The sequence below is a fragment of the Harpia harpyja genome, chromosome 5, assembly GCF_026419915.1.
Source record: "Harpia harpyja isolate bHarHar1 chromosome 5, bHarHar1 primary haplotype, whole genome shotgun sequence".
In the NCBI taxonomy this organism is placed as follows: domain Eukaryota; kingdom Metazoa; phylum Chordata; class Aves; order Accipitriformes; family Accipitridae; genus Harpia; species Harpia harpyja.
The window spans coordinates 76,468,420-76,490,000 of record NC_068944.1 but is presented as its reverse complement, the minus strand read 5'-3'; the positions used below and the strand labels follow the sequence as shown (position 1 = coordinate 76,490,000).

General features: G+C 39.0%; 1 protein-coding gene across 6 annotated transcripts in view; it reads left to right on the top strand.

Annotated features, from left to right (window-relative positions):
• TSNARE1 (t-SNARE domain containing 1) overlaps positions 1-21,581 on the top strand; it is a 491,728-nt gene that overhangs the window by 406,307 nt on the left and 63,840 nt on the right. For all 6 annotated transcript variants that reach the window (XM_052787740.1, XM_052787739.1, XM_052787738.1 and 3 more), the window contains one exon: positions 17,780-17,895. In XM_052787740.1, coding sequence (XP_052643700.1) covers positions 17,780-17,875 — 96 coding nt within the window. In that variant the 3' untranslated portion in view covers positions 17,876-17,895. The remainder of the gene's footprint in view (positions 1-17,779; positions 17,896-21,581) is intronic.

Here is a 21,581-nt window from a genome sequence, read left to right as displayed (position 1 = left end):
CTAGACACAAAGAAGAGGTCAAGCCAGTTCCTTAACCAGAAAAATCTGGTTAAGAACAGTATCAGCATCTTCATTGACTGTCCTGGTGAAGATTAAGCACTGAATAGGCCACAGGCTCAGAACAGCTCTCCTTTGATGTGTAATTCTCTTGCAATGCCACCCCAAGCTGAGGTAGGAGACGACAGATAAGTGGAAATGCTGTTGCCTGTATTGTGGGTTTTTTTCCCTCTGGAAGCCTTGGATTTTTGGAGCCTGCTTACCTAGAACTTCTATGCTCTTGGAAAAAATGTCTGAAGACTTGAATCATCCACTGCAAGGAGAAGTAAAGGAAACAATTAAGAGCTCTAAGAAAAAAAGAAACTTTCTTTAAAAAGCATGTAATTTCTCACTTCTCTTTTACCACCCACACACTCATTTATTGATTCATGGCAGTTACAAGACGACAATCAACAGATCAACACCTGAGCTCAGCTAATGAGATCAACAGAACTAATTACAGAAAGACAGTAATTATTTCAGTTCTATTGGTTAGAACATCATAGCTGGATGTATCCAGAAAGGCTCCAGTTGCAGGGATTTAACAGGCTAAGCATGCAGGCTGTGAATTTGAGTGAAGTTTGGGACATTCCTGCTCACCTCAGAAATGTTAGGTACTAGATCCCTACCCACCTCTCCTTCTTGTAAGCTGCTGTTCCAACAGGAGATTAAAAGGTTGAGCCTGATTCTGTCTTTTCAGTATACAGCAGCACCAAGGTACTAGGTACCTGTATATTTGAGAGATACATTCACATTTTTTTACAAGAATAAGCTACATCAGCTAGTATTTCTACATAACCATCCAAGGAGAAACACCTTGTTTTTTTCTGCTGTTGTCTACCTCAAACCTCTGAGGTCTTTGTGATCTGTTATTAATGGTAATGTGCTCTGAGGGATTAAGCTACAAGTGCAGACAATTATTAAAAAATTAAATATTCCACTCTCATGGTGTTTAGCTGCGTGAAACAAACAAATAATGAAAAATTTCCCTCCCAGTCTGTTAATATAATTTCTATTCCATTGAACAAGTGGAGCAAAAGGTATGGGTATTTTTTCCTTCTTGGAAATATTACCCATGTGTCTTTCCAAGATGAAAAAATAACAACACTACGTTCACCTGCCTGCCATCTGGATCATCTTCTCAGCGTTATTTAAACAAAAGATAAAAACCAGTTCCAAGATCTTTGCAGGAAAACAATGAGAAAGAACAAAATAAAATTCGGCAGGGAACAGGGTGTATGGATTAATGCCTAGAACGGCATTGGAATTACACCTGCAACTTCACTGGATATTCCTTTTTCCCACCTCTTGGTGCCAGTGCCAATGACGGTTTTTAAAGATGGCAGCCCTTTGTAATATTGGCATGGCCTACAAGTTCCTTGAAGCATGAGAGCTCAGATGTTAGCGGACAGTTGAAAGGCAACAGCATTCCAAAACTTTACAACTCCATTGAGCACGCTTTATGTCCACTTACCGTTAGCTTTGCTCTGGCACTGGAACAGATTCCTATGGTTCACCTGATAAGTGCAATTTCGCTCACTTATTTGCTGAGTCTTTTCCTCCTATTTTTCAAATGCATTTACTAACTTAAGAGCTTCCGAAGGATGGTGGACTGGGACTATGGAGAAGAAAATCCTCTGTTCAAGAGCAAAACCTCCAGTGCAGAAATAGTGTCCTGTGAAGCCAACCTTTGCTTCCACTGTCTTTCATTTTTTTATTATGTCTGGAGATGGGAGGATAGTCTAATATTCATCATCAGTTCAGTCTTTGGCCTCCTTACTGCTGAAAGGCTGGTAGCAGTGTTCATTGTCAAACCAATGCCTCATAGAGTGTTTTGTCTGCTTGATTGAGAGGCATGGCTAATTTTTTCTGCTTTGTCACATATTTCCTGGTCAGAGAAGTTATCTGAGACCAGATCCAAAAGGGGCCTTTGCATTATAAAGAGAATAGGAGAGTTCAAAATGAATTATTATTCTATCATATCTCTGCCTGCTACAGGCTGTTCCTCAGATACTGCCATTGCAACCTACCGACCCTTTTGACCAGGCAGTAGTTTTCATGGGTAATAGGTAATTACATTTCACTGCATCACAGAAGGAATTTCTGAAATTCTTGGACTGAAAACCGAGTTTTTCTGCAAGCAGCAGAATTAATAATGTCTAATTTGCTGTCAACTGTGGCCATTGTCACCTTAAATTTCTCTTTTTCTTACGCCTCTCCTCTTTGTTTAAACCCTGCTATACATAAATAGAAAAAACATGGTGTTTCCAGAAACTGCGCTATTTGCTGTTTGACCGGTTAACTGCTGCCAAACCAAAGAAGCGGGTGTCTTCTCTACAAGGCACCAAGTATCCTGAGAACATAAGTATTTTAGAGCCTTCTGTTCCTCTCTCAGATGTGATTGAATTTGGCAAAGAAGTTCAGAGCTCTTGGGAGCAAGGAAAGGGACTGACAAACATAATACCTGCTTTCTTGCAATTTATAGGGCTAATGACAGGGCACATCAATCCAACTTTAAGAGGATATGTTTAGAAGGAAAAAAAGATTTAAAAAACATGTAGTTTCAGGTTTAGTTTTTATCTGTCAGCAATGATCACAGAGATAATCTGATAAGCATAAACTGTAAAGTACATTGGTAGAGCAGCACTTTGGCTATTTATTTGGGGACTCCCTGGTTATAGAACTAATTTACACCCACAATTTAATAAAGCATATGATAAGATTTAGCAGGATTGTGGATTAAAAAAACCCCAGCAAACAAAACAAAACAAAACAGTTCACTGACATTCTCTATCAGTCTTTTTTTAAATAAGAACCACCTACTGCATTGTTGGACTCAGTCTGAATCAGAGACATTAAACGTAATAAATCCATGCATTTAGATGGCTTTGCCTATCGCTCAGGTTAGGTTCAATTTCAGCAAGGATTCGTCTAGTTTCAAATAGACTGCTATATTTGCATCCTAACAGAGAAGCATGTTCTAGAAACAAGAATATCCCAAGGAAATAAGACAAAGGAGGCAACCAGGTCTCGGCTATAATTGAAGGTAAAAAGCTGGAGAAGTTCACTGAATTGAAACCCCCACAGGGTACAAACTTCACATGTGTTGCTCACGTGTGTTTACAGCACTGTCAGACCTACGCTGAAGAGAGATAATAATAAATGGCTTCCTCTCTCCCACTTTGGTTAATGGGTGCTTCTGCCTAATCAGGCTTCTCTGATTGCCAGTAAGAAAATATCTTCAAGGTGTGAATTTGTGCTCTGTTGTTTGAGTAGTGCACATGCTAGTCTTCTGTCCAGTATTTTGCTAAAAAAGAGGGTGCCAAGTTCATCAGCCATGGTGTCTGATTTTCCTTTAGAAATTTGATTCTGTGTATTCCATCCATCTAGACCAGGTTTCTAGTAGTTACACAATAAATTCATGATATTCCTGATAGAAAATCTTTTCCGTCCAGCTATCAAAGTAGTGTTGCCACTTCTGATATGATTTTTTAGCACTTTGTCATGAATAATCTAAAATTGTACTTTAATTTTAAATATATATGTATATTTTCCCCCTTGGGGAATAATTACATAGTCTAATAGAACTTGGTGTTAAGGCTTTTTCTTTCCTGAAGTTTAAATTGCATTTTCTTTCTTTTTTCAGAAACATAACGTATTCCTACTACTCCTTATGGAACACTCTAAATTATTTTCATCTCATACTTTAATTTTTAGCTTTTTTCCCCCACATCCCCACAACAGTTTCATCACCTTTTTTTCAAGTTATTAATAAATAAAGACTTGGCTTCATAAGTTCCTTGACATTTTTTGCAGACATTCTGGCAATAGATTGAATAAATTATTTTATCAGATGTTAACCAAAGTAATGGCCTATTATGAATGGAGAAAAGCAAATAACACTAGATCAAGCTTGGCATTTCAGCTCTTACAGCATGTGAACTGTTGTATTATTGAATCCTTTGTTGCTGTAGCAATAGCCAAACAATAAGTGCGTGCCTGAAGGCTGCGGTGGAACATGCACATCCCTCTGACCTTTTGCAGCACTATTTCAATGGGAATGGCTGTTTCTTTCTCCAGCCCGCTCTTTTTCTCTCTGCGTGTGTGCAAGGGTCATCAAATATCACTGTCTCAACACTTTCTGTAGCGTGTTTTGGGTCTCAACATGCGGTGGTGGTAGAATAATCTCCACAAAGGAAACCAGCCTTCCTATTCAGTAGGCCTACAGCAATCACCAACTTTTTCAAGCGTCACCACACCATCAGCTGTCAACCCGTGCCATCCAATAAAGTCATCCATGATTAATTATTCTTAAATGACAGCAGCATATTGAAACAAGCTGATAGCTGCTGACAGTGGAAATCCAATTAACCTGAATTACTATCTTGATTGTGGCCCAATTAATGTCAGTTGTGCCATGTCAGAAGTGAAGGCTTGGCTAATATAATTGTTTAATTAATTTGCTGCAGAGATTAGTTGATGTGGGACTGCCCTTATGCTGACTTCTTTTATTTTATTTTTTTCCCCCTTCCCCCACTGAACGTTAGATTTGAGAAAGAAGGGTAAGCAGCTTGCTGTCTACAGCTTTTTGCTTTAAGTGGATAAATGAAGTTCTATCTTTAAATAGGGTTTGAAAGATCACAGAGGGAATAGTAGAGCTGTTAAACTTCTGTTAAGAGTCTGTTGTTGCCCGTTGCTTCAGTGAGTTTTACTGTGCCCCATAGATGAGATGCAAAGGGATTATGAGGACTTTTCTTTGATGCATTCAAACTGAGGTATGATGTTGCTATGCATTAATGATTTTTCTGCCTTTTAAAGTACATATAGTGAACAGCGGGAAGGCCGGTAATGGTGAGGGGTGGATTTATTTATCTTTAGAAATAGAAACTTGAGTCAGAGGTGACTGGAAGTTTGTTGCTCATGGTGTAATATCTGCCTGGTGTCTTGAGATTAGTTCATGTTCTCAGATCTCTTGTGCAAAGACAGTCTTGCGTGTCAAATAATTAAGAGTATTAAGAAATGCATTCTGACCAATTTTAGGAATGACTTACTAAAGAAAAGGGTCTGTTGGTGGTTCTTCCAATTGAAGCACATTACAGTAGCTATTACGATCTTTGCTATATCCATTTTAATTCCTCTAGCTCTCTGCTGGTCAACTTTCAACACCCATAATGCATTTAAAAGAAAAGTAATATTTCCATTCGTAAAGGGCAATACAAGAAATAGAGAAGTGCAACAAAATGACTATAGTCTAAGTGTCACACCGAACCACTGACTAATAATAAGTTGGAGTTTGTGAAGTAGAGCAAGAGAAAACTTTCCTTGATCTCCACCAGAAACTTTAAAGTATTCTTAAAAAATACAGACAGACTCAGACTGATTACCAAATAAGAGGATTATAATGAAAAAAGGAGCTCTAATGACTTAAAGGCGTTAGCATTAAAAAGTTAAACTCAGTAAATTAATATGTCAAGTACAGAGGCTTTGACAAGCAGAAAGGGGAAAATATACACACACCCATACAGATATCTATATGGTTTTTTCCCCATGTGGAGCTCAACTATTTAAGCTCTTGTCATAGATGCCAGGAGAAAAGGAATGGAGAGTTAACAGCTTTGATCAGCTGCATGTAAAAAAAGCTGGGACACTTAGCAAGTTCAGAGGTTCCCTTCACTTCTCCAGTTTTCAAAAATATCTGGTTTCTTGAATGTCAACTTCAAAAATTTCCACAAGCGGGACCTCTCTGGAGATGTCTGCCTTTGAATTGTTCTCCAAATAGCACCAGTGCGTAATCTCCCATAGCGGTTTCAGTTTAGGTGGAAGTGCTCAGAACTACTTTAGAAACTTTCTCAGACCTTCAAACCAGTCGTTCAGTTCAGTTTTCAGGAGTTTGGGAGGATCTGGAGATAAGTTTGGGAGGATTTGCAGACAAGCCTTATCCTGGAAACTGATTAATAACCTCAGCTTCTCAGCAGCCTAGAGAACCACCCAGCATGTTTTTAAGAAAACCATGTCATAACAAACTGAACTACGTAAAAACTTTTTAAAATTAACCTAGTTCACCGTTTATTAATTTGTTGGCTGTGCATCTTTACGAAGATTTCTTTAGATGGTATGTAACTGAAATTTCTTTTTCTTGGCTAAAAGTTAGTTATAGTTGAGTGACATGTTGTCTTTTGGCTAAATGCTCCTGTTTCTACCTTGCTGGAGAATCACCCCTCTCTGCTGTCTTGTTCATTGGAGGAAATGTTTACAGATTGTTTTTCCTTACACAGCGTAAATGGATGGAGTAGACATGCTTTCTAATGTGAATCTTGCAAACTGGCTACAAATTGGCACCATGACAGAAATCGTACATGTGTATACAAAGATATGGTGGATTTAATACATTTAGTTGCTTTCTGCCCCCTTCCATCCTTGCAATGAGGTAAAACTCAAACATGAAAGCTATTTTCGCTTTTGCCCTTAAAGACTCATAATTTCATTTAATTCTTTCTTCTGCAGATTGTCCTCTCATTGCTGCCAGTAATGGATATGCTCTGTAGGATAGACTGTTGACAGTGTTTTGTGACATTCACAGAGCCCTATTATGTTGTCTATCACAGTTAAATTATGACTACACATTTCACATAAAAAGTCCTCTGTGTTGGCAGTGCTGACTAGACTGCGCCTAGACCTGGGGGTTACGATTTTGACCAACAAGGTCAGGCTCCAAGGCCATTTGTGGAGCAATGCTGATATTCCGTTGTTTGTAACAACGATCTCTTTTATTCAGAATCCATTACCATTTGTAAATACACAAGGATTTTGACATGGATGCAGGAAACACGCAGCTTTGATGGCGGTGAATAATGCAGCACGCTTCTGAATACTGTCTTGTTGCCAGGAACTGATAAACAGTAAAGCACTTAGACCTGTGATTGTTTTCAACTTTCATATCAGACGTTGCTCACCTTAGCTTAGTTCACAGTAAAATACAGTTTAAGACATATATTTAAGGATAAGGCTGCAGAGAGCTCCAAATGGTTGTTTGAGAGATGAAGGAAGGGACTACACTTTATTCCTCTGCAATGTGAGATCCAGTGCCATACCCGTAACCCTAATGTGTGACTCCATAATTAAAGAGAAGTGTTATCATCCAGGAAGATGTTAAAGCTTCTAATCTTAGAAATAGCTGAGCTGGTTTACCTTAAAAAAACCAAACAAACAAAAAAAAAAAACCACAAAAAAACCCAAAGAAAAAAACCCATCCACATACAAACTGGATATTAAAAATAAAACAGTGTTTGTATGTTGATCTTGGCAAATAATGAGATCCATCATCACGGGTGTCCCTACTTTTGCTCTATTTATTTAACAAAGTGACATCCCTATTCTTATGAAAGGAGAAATTAAGGAATGAAGAAATTAAATGACTTATGAAGGATCACATAACAATTTAATGAGAAAAGGAGGCATAGGTGCTACATCTGCCTGTACAGTTCTCCACATTGCCTGCTTTTTTGAGATTTTTTTTTTTTTGGTCTTTATATTTGAATGCTGTTCTTACAAGTCCTGAACTCTGTTCTTTGTTTGACTTTCCCTGGATCTCCATCTGCAAAACTGAGCAGAAAACCTCAGGAGAATACTATCTTACACAAAATTTTCCAATACTTTGTGCTTTCTCATAGAGGCAGAAGTGCAGTATCAACTCAGGCTACCTCCTGGCATTTGTGCATTTAATCCATCAGAGAACTGAAAGCTCATAGGCCAATGTGAAAATGAAAAAATGAGAGAGAGTAAAAATACTATCCTTTTGTCCTTTAATGATGCTCATTTGGCAATTATTTAAGACACTCAGCTTGTCTCTGTGAGATCTACTTTGAATAGGTGAAGACCCACGTATAGGTCTATATGTGGTTAAGAATCTGTAAAAAACTTTTAGTCTGCCTGTATATCTATGCTTTGTTAGGCAAAGTGTGGAGGTGTGCATTCCTTGAGTTCCTAGGACACAGTTTGTCACTTTTCACAAGTAAGATTTTCATGCCTGGTCTCAATTTAATTTACTCACTGTTAGTTAGCACTTTGCTCCCAAGTAGTCTGCATACTGCAAAGGAGCAGCAATGATATGGTGGATGCTTGTAAACTGGTGAAAAATAGCATGCCTGGGAGGAAAAATCAGTCTGGAGCTTTAATAGTATTCTCGGTTGCAAAACCTGGTGGTTCTCTTGGGGTTTCTTTTTTAAGGAACATTCTCTTAGTCTTGTTATTGGAACATTTTTTTCTCTACACTCTTTGGACTTCAGTACCAGAAAAACCCTATATACCATGTTTAGAGATCTATTTAAAGTTCAATGCAGCAGAAGTCAGCTCTGTTCTACAACATGATGGAGTGATGCATGATAGTTTGTGCCTGTCAACCATTCTTGACATGCTAATGATGGTAGTGTTTTAGCAGTAGTACAGATACTACTACAATAGGAGTGACATTAATGATGGTCTAGGGATAGTGGTGAGTAAAGTTTGTAAGAAGTAATGTCCTATATTAAATCAATGGACACAATAAACAAAAACAGGCTTTGAAACAAGTAACGTAAGTCTTTTCTGCTTTGGGGTGGGTGGTTTTTTTTTTTCTTTTCAATCATACCTATTGGTCTAATGAAAATACAAACACAGAATACTGCCTATTATGATTCTGTGACATTTTCACTCTGGAGATTCATCAGCTCCTAACATTGACTTTCTGAGGTGTTGATGGCACAGTACTTCCTGCAACCCCTTCCAAAAATTGGTTTTACTTATGATTCATAGGGCTGGGAGGGGCTTTTTTGTGGGTCAGTTACAGTAATGTGCTGACTGATGTTTATACGTACAGCTGCCTTCTGGTGAGAGAATCAGACCAGCTTAAACCTTCAGTTTGTTCTTTGGTGCCTGAAGACTTACACTGAGGGTAATTTGTCTTAATTACTGCTGAGATTTGAAGGCAAGTCTTAGTTTAAGAACACTGTGCTTTGAAGACAGAAAATCCTTTCTTTCAGTCCCAATGTGAAAAATACCATTACATGATTTTTTTCCTCTATCCCCAGAACTGCCTTTGTTTTCTTTATCTGACTCTTGCATTTGTTTGAGGATGGTCTGAAGATCATTCGTGGCTGATGCTCCACCCTTTACCAAGCATTTTATTTTTATCAGAATTTTCAAATAAAAATGTTGCATTTAGCTATTACACATGGTACTAGGGAGAAATTATTAACTTCTTTGGACCAGGATCTCATAAAGGTATACTGAAGTAGTTCCGTTAACACCAATGGAGTTGAGCCAGACTATATACTTTCTTTGGCTCTGGTCCTTATAAACTTCTGCAGAGTTCAATCTAGTTGTTGTTGGCATAAGGAGCCAACCTGGGGATCTCAAGCATTTTTCAAGACAGAATGAGCCAAATCTTTCCTCAGTTGGTTCTGCAATTAAGGCATTCTGCACTGGCTCCCCTAACTCCCTCACAGAAAAATGGATGATGTACAGACTAGATAAGTGAGGTGGGTTGAAAGCTGGCTGAACTGCTGGGCTCAAAGGGTTTCCATCAGCAGCACAGTGACCCAAATATCGTCATTTCCAATGCAGCCAAGTAGTCCTACTCATACGATAATATAATCTAACTAATAAACACAGCTCAGCAGGAAGGCTTTCTCTGAGCACGGCACTGCTTTAATATGGTTGAATCATTCTCCCTCTGCTCTGCTCCCTTGCAACTCTCTTTCTGGGTTTGAATTGTTGGGGGAATTAAGGTCTCTGCGAGTCTGTGTGGGGCTGTTAAGCATCTCAGGGTGGTTTCTGCAAAAGTATAAGGGCATTTGCTTTGCTACCTTGGATGACAACTTTTTTGGGGGAAAATGCAGGCTCTCTGGTGTTTCAGGTACACAGAATAGTTATTACCTGCTTTAAACTGCTGGCTGGATTTGCTATGTAGAATTTAAACAGCTGCCAGAGGTAGGTGGCTTCACTCCAGTGCTGGGAAAAAAATAATCCTCTTTATAGTGAATTCGTAAATCACATTGGAGGCCTGCTGCCTTGAAAGACATGATAGAAATGTAAGCCATTATCATGTGTTATTACAAATGATGTCTCAGCCATTAAAAAAACAAGTATATTAAGGGAATATTAAGATTGCTAATTCAAGCATTCAGAAGTTAGAAAATGCAGCAATTAAATCTGTGTGTAGAGGTTTAGCATCAGCCCCTGTCTGCTTTTAGGCAAACCAACACAGAAAACATTGTGCTCCTATCCTCATCCTGATAGGAGACTGTTGCGGAGGGTGAAAATTATCTCAGATTTTAAACATGAGTGTACATCAACTAGAGTTTGAGAGAAGTCGTACCTTTCCCAAGCTGAGCCAAATTTCCTAGAAACATTAAAAAGTGCAACCGTACTGATGGGAAAAACTCCTTTCCCCCTATTCCTCCTCACATTCCCCATCCTTCTCCAAAGCATGGAGGCACTAAAGAAAATGCATTACCTTTTTCAGGGTGGGACACTTGGACGTTTTTCAACAGTTTTCTTCCTTGATTTGGCTGCAATGTTTTCATTTAAATGAAATAGCCTGAGATAGATTGCAGGCGTGGAAAATGTAAAAAGCTTAGGGGGAATGGGAAGACTGCGCAGAATTATTGGAAAGTGGCAAATCTGTAGACACAGTGTCATAAAGGAAAGTTCGAAATCGGTCCAAGTGATGTGGAAGTAAAGGCACAAAAACAATGTGTCAAGGCAAAGTGATATTCACTTGCTGGTGTGGGCTGGCCTTTTCCTGTTGCTCTCATATCTTGTGGGTTTTACTCATATGCAACTTGTCTGCTTCATTCTTATTTAAAAATACTGAAAGTGCTTAATAATATTACTGGCCTTTTCTAGCCCATCTGCAGAAGCAGTGATATTTAATAGCAAATTCATTGTTGCTCTATAAGGAAGCTTTACCATAAAGGTCACCAAATTTGGTCAGTGCATTTTAATTTGTACACACGTTAAAGGTCACTTCCATTGCAGTAACACAGTGTGTTTACTCTCTTATCAGAGATGATTGTGTATGACTTAGCCAAGGGATCTTATCAATGTAAATGGAATATAAACCAAAAATAATAACAATGAAAACATTGGTGCAAGCGTAAGGGGATTTTTTTCCCTCTGTATGTTTACGTAATGCTTGGAGGTAAACATACATCTACAAGGCCTGATTTTCTGCTGTGTTACTCCAATATTTCTTTTTTCCCCCATGAGAACTCCACAGCCTTCAGCAGAGTTTCTGCTGCTGTATATTGGAACGACAGTAGTTTCAGATTCATAATATCATCTCTGTATAAACACGTCCAAATGTAATTAAGGACTTGGGCTCTCAATCCAGCAGACCTCAAATTAGCTTTCAAAATGCATATTAAGGGCATAGACAAATGCTTTCATGCAATTCCAAATGACCTCTGAGGGCAGGGTGAACAAAATTGTATGAACCTCTTTAATGTCACAAAACTCTCTCTACAGAGATTTGCATATAAAGTGTACCATTTTATGTCAAACAGATTTGTTAATCTTACAATGAAGGAAACAGTACTTGAAAATTAATCAAGGTGGGTTTTCATTGCCCAACAGAGGCCCTTAAAAGGACCTGACCTGATAACTAGAGGCTGTTACTGTGTGGTTTCTAAATTCAATCATTTTTTGGTTTTATTTGCTGGATGGGTTTGCAGGAAATAGATCTCAATAGCAGATAAATCTTCAATGGTTTCTTTCCTTGAGTAGTGGAATTGTACTTTCAGAAGTTCTTGTAATTCTGGCTCTGTTGGAAAATCCTTCATTATTTGTTCGTTATTTTAAAATTATGTTTAAAATATGCATAAGCATTTCTGTAGGTAAAAATGGGTAGTCTTACTGAGTCTTTCAGTATTGAATACAGGGTAGATTTTGCTTGCTTGCCATAATAACCTGTTTAAGAAACGATGACTGAAAAATGGAACTCCTCCCCTAGGAAACAGGTTCTTGCCATACCCTAGGCTTTTCAGTTAGGTTGTATGTCAAATGCTTATATATATTTGGCATGGCAGGAGGGAGGGGTAGGGACACATGGTCTTGGGTTAATCTTCTCGGGAGATACTTTTTCTCTGCTATCGTCATCCTTATCTTGGTCCAAGGGCTAAGAACAGGGAGAGATGGATCAAGAAGGTGGGATATCGGTGAGATCAATTTAGCTAATAATATCAACCTGCCCAATGCTTTTGTGCTGCAGGACACCTAGAAAATGCCACAACCATGGAGTCGTAGGGTATGTCTCTACTCTGAAGCAGCGTCATATGCTCTGAGCTTCCCAGAATAGAGCAGTTGTTCTAGTACAGATCCCTGCCTGAACTAAAATGCCTGTTTCTAGGGCTTTTCACCTCCTTAGGAGAGCAGGTTGTGAAATCTTGACCTTCCTGCCTTTCAGTGTATGGTGTAACCAATCCATAGAGGGTAGAGAAGCACAATGCTGCCTTTCCATATGTGGATCAAACGCTTACTGGTTTGACTCATTTTTTTTCTATTCTATACAAATACAAGAAAAACAGTTTCTTCTGGCCTCTCCTATTATTTATGCTTTGTCTGAGCTAGCTTTTGAAACCTTAGCAAGAAAATATTTCTTTCCTCCTTGTAACTGTACTTGCTTAGGAATTTCCAAGATGAAACTTGCTTTTCTGGGCCTGGGGCTGTAATGGGCTTTAATAGTTTTTAATTACTTAACTATCTGTTGTGACATAATTAAAATGTCTTTCAACATTTCACATTTCACCCCCAAGAAATAAATATCTTCTAGACTGCAAAATATGACTTGCAGCTTATTTTTATGAAACAATGAGGGAAAGGCTTCTTCCAGGCTCTGTCACTTCCAGTTTGCCTGTCAATATAAAATGCTTCTCAGCTGTGTCCCTAAATAGCCTTGCTCATTCCTTCCCTGCTTTTCACTCCTATTTCACATGTGTGTTTAAACAGCCTCTGTCAGGACTAAAATATATCTTTACCTATACCATTTTACTAAAAACCCCTGAGAGCCTAGCAAAAATAACTATAAAAAGCCATTATGTCTTACTACAGGATTAGGGGTTTTTTGTCCCACACTGCATTCTTTTCATCTTGGGAAAATGTGTACAATGAAAATAGATTAGCTCCAATTTAATCAACAAATTCTAGGTGTTATGGGAAATGGGCTTACAACAGGTTGGGACAGAGCTATAAAACCAGAGCAGTGCAACAGCATACCATTCAAGGTTCAGAATAAGCTAATATAATTAAAATGAAATCAGATAATACTGCTTATAATTATTTCCCATACATTTTCTAGCAGAAAATAATACTTTCTGGTAGCTTTAAAATTTTCCCAAATTCAGCCTGAAGTTTTATTTGTTGCATTGGTTTCTATATCTCTATTTAGATACTTATTTAAAGTGATAGTTAAAGGGAGTCAGTGTTTTCCAAAATGGAGTTCTGGGAAACGTGTTTGCCTGGGAAGAATGTAGTTTTTAGGAGGTTTTGTTAAATGCTAGTGTCTCTCATATGTGGACAGAGCTTTGCAATTTAGCAGGAAAAAAAAAAAAAAAAGGAGAAAACAGCCATACCTTTTTGTCACCTCTAGGAGCGTTTGGTGAAACCTTCAAGTCTCTGGGAAAAAAGCTGTTCCCTCAATCTTTCTTGATACTTCCCAGAAGTTGGGGGGAACACCCTCAAGATTCAGTTTGTACCAAGAGTATACTTCAGCTATTCATACCTCTGCTGTGCCAATAGTCCTAGGTATGTCTTTTCTTTGGCGAGCAGCTAAGTATGCTTCAACTGAAAATGGAAGATGCTGGGCAGAATTATCTTACAATTGCTCCTGCAAGCAATTGCGGGTGCGGGTTGCAGGAACTGAGAGGAGGTCACATTGCCCATGCCCTCAGAGAGCAGGAAAGTCAAGGAGAATAAGGAATAGCATTAATGCACAGTGTGAAAGAAAGGTCTTCAGCAGCTGAGGGGAGAAAGATCTGGAAAAAGATGAGTGAATCAACTGCAGATTAGTTGGATGCGTGGGAAATGTTATAAAAATGCAAAGCTCCCTGAGGAATTATGTCATAAAATAAATGATTCATTTTACAGGTGGTTTGGTTTTTTGTTGGTTTTGGGTTTGGGGTTTTTTTTTCCGCCTTAAACTTTCTGTGGCTGTGGCTCTGCTGTTCTGAGACTACTAATTTTAAGGCAGAAACGTCGTAATATCTGTCTCGGGGCAGTAAGGAACTTGCCCTGGTGAGAAATGATCCTGTTACAGGTTTGGAAATGGTTTAACATTTCCATGTAAGTATAGATTAACCTTGATTCAAGGGATGGCATCGTGAATCATTTTTTTTTTCTTCTTTTTTTTCCTTTGGAGAATTGGAATTCTCTTGAGATCAGCTATACTTCTGCCCATGTCTCCACTTCTTTGGCTTAAAATGGACATAACCATCACTGCATTGATGCTTGGGATGGAAAGCATTAATTACCTGATTCTGCTGTCATCGAACTCCCGTAGGAATATTAGGATCTTAGTGTTGTGGTCTCATGTGAACGTGGCTTTGAATGGACATCCAAGAAAACATAAGTTGATAAGTAAAATTTGTAAGCTTATATGATGTACATAGCGTAATAATTTGCTGAATAAGGCTGAGATCCTACTTGGGAGGGGGAAAAAGTACTACCTGTATATGCATACCTGGGAAACCTAAACTCTAGCATTTCCTACCTGTCGAGGGCTTAAATTTCTGATGTTGATGTGCTTCCAATGTGCATTGGTGCCTTGAGTTATTAAAGATATAGGGATGTGTTTCTTTCTTTTCTCCCAACTTTCCTCAAGAATGACAGTGGTGACATTAAGACACTGTTTATAATCTCAGTTTGGCAGTCAGGTTCTGCTAACCTAAGCCAGAGATAATAACCAGAGTTTGTTATATGCAGTATTATGTACGCTGTTTATTATTGTATATTTATGTAATACTTAGGTGAGGGTGCCCATGCCATGGTCTGCAGGTCCCATCTGGTGACCAGAACAATCTGTCCAACCTGCTCTGTGCTAACAACTTTCTCCTCTGGTAAGGGCAGGGAATGGGTCGCTCACCAAAATACAGTCTTGTCCTCTTCACGGAACAGAGTTGGTGAACTCCATGGGTTGTCAAGTCATATGTGAAGGGATGCTTGCATTGCCCTTCCTGAAGCAGCGTGTGCATCTGTACCTTGAGGGGAACTGCTGCCTTTTGCTCATATATCGGTATTTTTCCACTTAAGTGACAAAAAGAAGCTGGGGGGGGGGGTGGCCACTCTTCCTCAGTGTGTGTAGAAAAGGTTGTGTGATCAGGCAGGGCTCAGAAGCTGTGTTTCTATTGCTCCTCCAGCATGTACAGATTTGTGACAGGAGACTAAAGGGACTTGAACTGAACATTTTCCTTATTGAAATATAAAGTAAAGAAAGAACTAGGAATTAACAGGAGAATCCTGCAACAGATTATACGGCTGTGACAGACAGTAATATTAAATCCACTAAGAGATGTTGTAAACAGAGCAGGAATCATTATTCTGACTTACCAGCCCGGTAAGTCTCTTCCTACCTTCTGATTAGTCTGTTAGTCTGTTTATGGTTGAGTTTTATGCTTGCTTTATGTTGGTTAAAAACAAGAAAAAAAAAAAAAAAAAGGCAGAGGGGGACAGACTACATAAAGTGCAAAATAAGAGTGAATAGGACTTTGCAATGCTAGAAAGAGCAGAACAAGGGAAACACTTTGCGAAGGGACTGATGGAAAAGCTGTCTGAAGTGGTAACTGTACAGCCTTTGCAACTCTCATTTCGAGTATTTGAGAACACTGCTTGAAGCTAAATGACCCATTAGCATCCTCTGCTGACCAAACAAAGGCTCTGGCATTTTGGAAGTGGACAAGGACATCTAGGTGTTTTAAGATAGTCTGCAGTTTTAAGCAGAGGTTTCCTGGTTTGACTTGGAATTAATCAAGGTTAAGAGAAAAAAGGACTGTTCTCATGCACTCAGCTTTCAGAATGCATTTTAGTTACCCCTCTAGAAATGAAGGCTGCAAGTGCAGAGCCACTATGAAGAAACATCACTTTGTGGGTGAAAAAATTTGTTAGAGAGATATAGCCCTGGTGCACCTGTATTCTCCCCCAAGAGTCGTAGTAAACTGATTGAAAAGTGTGAGCAAATGGGTGCCTCCAAGTAGGGTTTTGAGGAGGGGGAGATAGTGTCCCCCTGCACGCTCCTTCCTAGCATACCTGACAAAAAGATCCTTTTTAACACATGCACATGGAATGATATATTTAGAGCACCTATTTTTTTCCAACCCCAAAGAAAACATTTCTGTGTGAGTAATTGAAAAGCAAATGGAGAGCCAAGATGAATCACTGATTATCTGCTGTGGAGGTAGGACAACACAGCATTTTAATTTGTTAAAAAATAATAATCAGGAAATCCACACTTTAATAAAAAACACCAGTTTGGTTGGTGATTGATTCTGGAAGAGAGGACAGGTCATGCATCACAGTTCCCTGCTGGAAGCACTTCTCCAGCTCTGCAAAGCAAAATGGATGGGCCCTGGGAGGGTTGTGGGGGAATGAAGCACTGGGCTTTGGAGCACCGATGGAAGAGATAAGTCTCCTGTCACTTGCAGTGTAAAAAGCCAAAACATCTGTAGAACAAAATAGCTTGGGAACTATGGCTCTATGGGAAATGCAATGTGGTGCAGAAAGGTGTAAACCAGTTAGCGAAGGATCTGAGGTGGGCTGGGAGGGCTGATTACACCAGTTAGGGGAAGAATGGAAGGAAAAGGGGGTAACAGCAGTAATATTAACATAATCTCTCCTGTGCGAGTGCTGCTTCAGTTGTAAGAAAGGTAAAAAACGCTGGACAAATGCAATTGGTTTATCAGGTCAAGATGATATCATCAAGTCTGGTGGCTGGCGGACTGGTTGACCTGGTCTCAAGGAAAGTGTCTGAGTTAACTCTGTTTCATTGAAGTTAGTTTTTGTGTGTGTGTGTTGGATTAAAGGATTACTGACACTGAGATCATGGAAACACCCTTCTTCTAATCTATCCAAAAGGTAGGAAGAGAAATTGAACTATCTGCAAAAGATTTTAAATGGGAAAAAAACCAACATTATGTCCATGGAGGTCACTGGGAAGGCTGATGGGTTTAAGTAGAAACAAACATCAAAATTAAAACCCTGTAGGATCTCTTTTCCCGTATCTTAATTTGAATGAAATCAGGGTAGTTAATGCTGGAGGTACATTTTCCTATCCTGTAAACAGCCTGCCTTATTGCTTGGCTACATTTCGTTGCACAGCAGTGTGGAGAGAGACTTCTTTATCTTAGAGGAGACAGTCTTCTGGCAGCTGGAAAGCAGATTTGACACCCCCAGACCAAAACCACACTGAATAGCCTTACCCAAGTCCAGCCCTCCAAGAAGAGTCTGGAAATTTAGTGTGACACAAACAATGATTTAAGCAGGAAGAAAACAGCAGAGAGGAGGTGATTGTATTTAAGGGGAATTTTCACTGAAAAGGAAGAATCTGGATTGTCCAAAAGGATGAGTCAGTCTGAAAAGAGACAAATTTTCCATCTTATATTGACTTGTTTCAAACAGTCTTACCAATGGAAAAATAGCAAAATTTCTTCATGGATTTACCCTCCGTCTTCCCGTTAAACATCCATGCATTTATTTCTTTGTCTTTCTCCTCCTTTAGCTACGAGCCAGGAAGATGAAGTGCTGCCTTCTCGCTGTCGCGCTGGCCGTTCTGCTGTTCATTGTCGTTATTATCGCGGTCTCTGTCAAGCACTGATCTGGCTATGGTTTCCACAGGTAAAAGCCTTTAACTAAGTGTTTTAACATACTCTGTAAGATGGTTGGGAGACAGTTTAGGAAGCTGATAATGGTAAGAAAAATTTATCCTAGCTTGCACGTTCAGGTGTGGTCTATGAAAATAATTTCCTTTAAAGGGTATTTGAGCTCAGAAATAGCATCTGTAGTGGATCCTTAAATGTAAGCCAAGGTGGTATTCAAACAAAACATGTTACCTTTTTCTCTGCTGTTTGTGTTGTGTTTGATTTTATATGGATCTCATAGCAATGCTAGTTAATGAATCCTAAATCCCTATGAATTAAAGATGCAGAAGTGGTGTTAAAGACCCCAGACCGAAGCAGTGTCAGGGGGCAACCCAACATCCCAAGTACACCTACCTGCTGAGATGTTCCAAAGAGACCCTGGAGCCAAGCCCTCCTGAGGAGCAGGAAGACAAACAACTGTAGACTATAGTATGGACAAAAATAAAAACGGGTTTCTGGTGATCTTTGCTCTGGTTCCACCCCTGAAAGGAGTATTGGTCTGTAGTAGGGGGACTGGGCTGTAACCTTACCAAGATAGGTGAGACATGAAAGCAAATTCATCCCACTAGTGAAGTTTAAGCTATACTATGTTTTCTTTGTAAAGAATGTGCTTTAAGTGTAAAGCATAAGACACAAAAAAAGTTTTTTTCTTTTCTTTTTTTTTTTTCCTCCCTCATTACCCTAGGAGAATGACTCATAAGTTCTTTCTGATAATCTCTGTCTGATACAAAGCATTTCTGGGTGTCTGCTTCTTTAGAAGGTCGCTAGGCCATTATTCAAGGAGAGATTATTAGATTTACAGGATTTCTACCACCCCAAGGGTTCTGGCATTCCAGCTCTGCATGCCTGCTGCGCATGGTAGGGTTTCTGACTGGTAAAGCCAGAACCCAAGAGTATCAATGGGATTTTTCCTGCAGACAGTAAGTAGGAGCCCTGAGGCAGAAAGCAATGAAGGGTGGGGAGAACTTTTGGGTTAGACATCTCTGCAAGTCTCTGTGGGACATGATAAAGCATGTGTGATATCACTCCTGTACTTAGATACTGCATTATACTGAGGCTTACTGGGACCTTTTACAATAATTTAAGCGGAGATTTCTTAGCCTGAACTATCCTCGGGAACCACCCTAGAGAAAGCACAAAGGATTGATAGATTTTGTTTATTGCTTTATTTTACAAAAGTTCAGTGTTATTTGACAATGCTATCTTTCCACCTGAAGATGAAGTCATTGCCCTCTAATGTGCTTTCTTTCCACTGAAACTAGCAGGGGGTTGGTTCAAAAAAATCACAGAAAGACGATCCTTCACACAAGGTGTACTTAAGCTTTGGAACTCCCTCAGGCATGACGTTGTCGATGCTGTAATTTGGGTACAAGAAGGAATTGTACAAATCCATGAAAGAAAAAATCTGTTGAAGAATGTCAAGTACCATCTCACTTTTTTTGGATGAGGATGATCATGAGCCCTACATTATTGCTAGGAGAAATAGCTGTAAATGCTTCTCTACACTTGCGTGCTTACTTAGGTGTTTGGCCAGCACTGAAGCGAGGACAATATCAGTGAGATAGACATTTAGATTGATCGAATATGGATGTTCTTATGGCACATATATATATATAAAAATATATATAAATTCTACATGTAATTTTATCCCTCTCTTACATAAGAAACACTGCTTATGGGTACAGATAGTAGTCCGTCCTGCTGATTTAAATGTAGAGAAACTACAATAATTTTAGTTGTATTACTCTGGTTTTACTCTGCATTAGTGTGATTTGAGAATGTAATCTATCATGGTAATCTATAATATAATAAAATTTCTTTTATATTTAGTTAAATACTCCTATCTACTAGAAATCACAAATCTTATCAACAGTTGACTCAATCTAGACGCATTTTAATCTAAATCCCTTAAGTAGAGAAAGTCAGAGAACCAAAATATTCTTACAATAAAACTCCATTGGAAAACTAGAGTTAATCTTCAGTTAAGAGATCCATGTCTAGAGGGAAGTGAACCTAGAGATACTAACGAAAGCCCTAGGAAAAATATAATGCTCTACTTTTCATCATCATTTGTGAAACTAATTATTAAGCTTCTAAAACATGAGTTACTCTGCAGTAATACAAATGCAGGCAAAACCTGCATTGAGTTATATTGGAACAAGTATGCTTTCTGATCATTATAAACTGTTCTTAATCAAGATTGACCCCAAATGGTGTGCAGCAGATTTCACACTTATATTTTGAAGATTTCCAAAACGGAACATTTTCAGAATTTCCATGTCCATAGTGAACATTTTTTTCTATTCTGAATTGCAACGCAAATGGATTTAAAAATATCAGTGGATCTAAAGTTTCAACTACCTCAACAAACTGTTTCACATAAAACTGTCTTACATGCTTTAGGGAGATAGAGAACAGCTGGGTTTTAATGTATAACAGCTCTACATGACCATTCAGGGAAAATAAAGGGAAGAAAGCAAGCTAGGGAACTAGTTACAAAATACTCTGATTGGCACAGGACACACAACTGAATAAAATCCCAAGTTTAGTAATGACTGGCCAGAACTTCCTTTAACATGTCATCAAAGAGTTTGCTCTGTGCTGGATCAGTAAGGAGCCAAAAGAAACAGCACCAGCCACCCCATTCAAGTGGTTTAAGTCCCATTTGCATGATATTCAAGTAGGCTTCTTTAGCTTTCATAAGTACAGCTACAATGAGAAATCTGAAGGTCACTATTCAGTGTGATAAAGAAAGGATGCCATTAGTATCTATGATCACTAATGATCATTATGATCATTAACATATAGGGTCTTCTTCCTTTTTCTTTTTTTGTTTCTGTTTGTACTTTTGCAATAATGATACTAAATCAACGGTTCTTCTCAAAAGGACAAAAAAAGCACTTTTTCCCCACCACAAATCAGACATGACTTTGGCAGACAAGCCTATTCCTTCCATAGGAAAGATCTCTTTGTGAATCTTGAAAAGTAAAAAGCACTTTTTCCCATTAGTTTCTGAAGCAGTGGTGGCATCATCAGCTGCTGGCTCAGTGTGTGCAGAGAGACCAGCTGTTCAGGAGAGCTCTAAGCCCTGACTTCTGCCTGTCGAGGTCCCTGCCATAAGTATGTCACTTCTCCCTTGGGGCAGTTTTTTCTGGCAGAGGGAGAGACGTGCATCTACGGAGGATGCAGAGAAACTCCTGGAGACTTATGTTTGTACATTTGTTTGCTGACACCTCAGGAAAATAGCCCAGGAACTTTTGGGTCACATTGCTCATATGGTAGCAACATTGCAGCTGCTCTTTTTGCTCTTATGGTACAACATCAGTAAACATCTTAAAAGGACAGTATCGCAGTAGCAGTCTGAAAAATGTCCCTCCTTTAACAATGTCTTTGTCTAGCGTCAGCCTAGATAGAATAGAATAGAATGTTTGCAGTTGGAAGGGACCTACAATGATCATCTAGTCTAACTTCCTGACCAATTCAGGGCTGACCAAAAGTTAAAGCATGTTATTAAGGGCATTGTTCAAATGCCTCTTAAACACTGACAGGCTTGGGGCATCGACCACCTCTCTAGGAAGCCTGTTCCAGTGTTTGACCACACTCTCGGTAAAGAAACGCTTCCTAATGCCCAGTCTAAACCTCCCCTGGTGCAACTTTAAACCA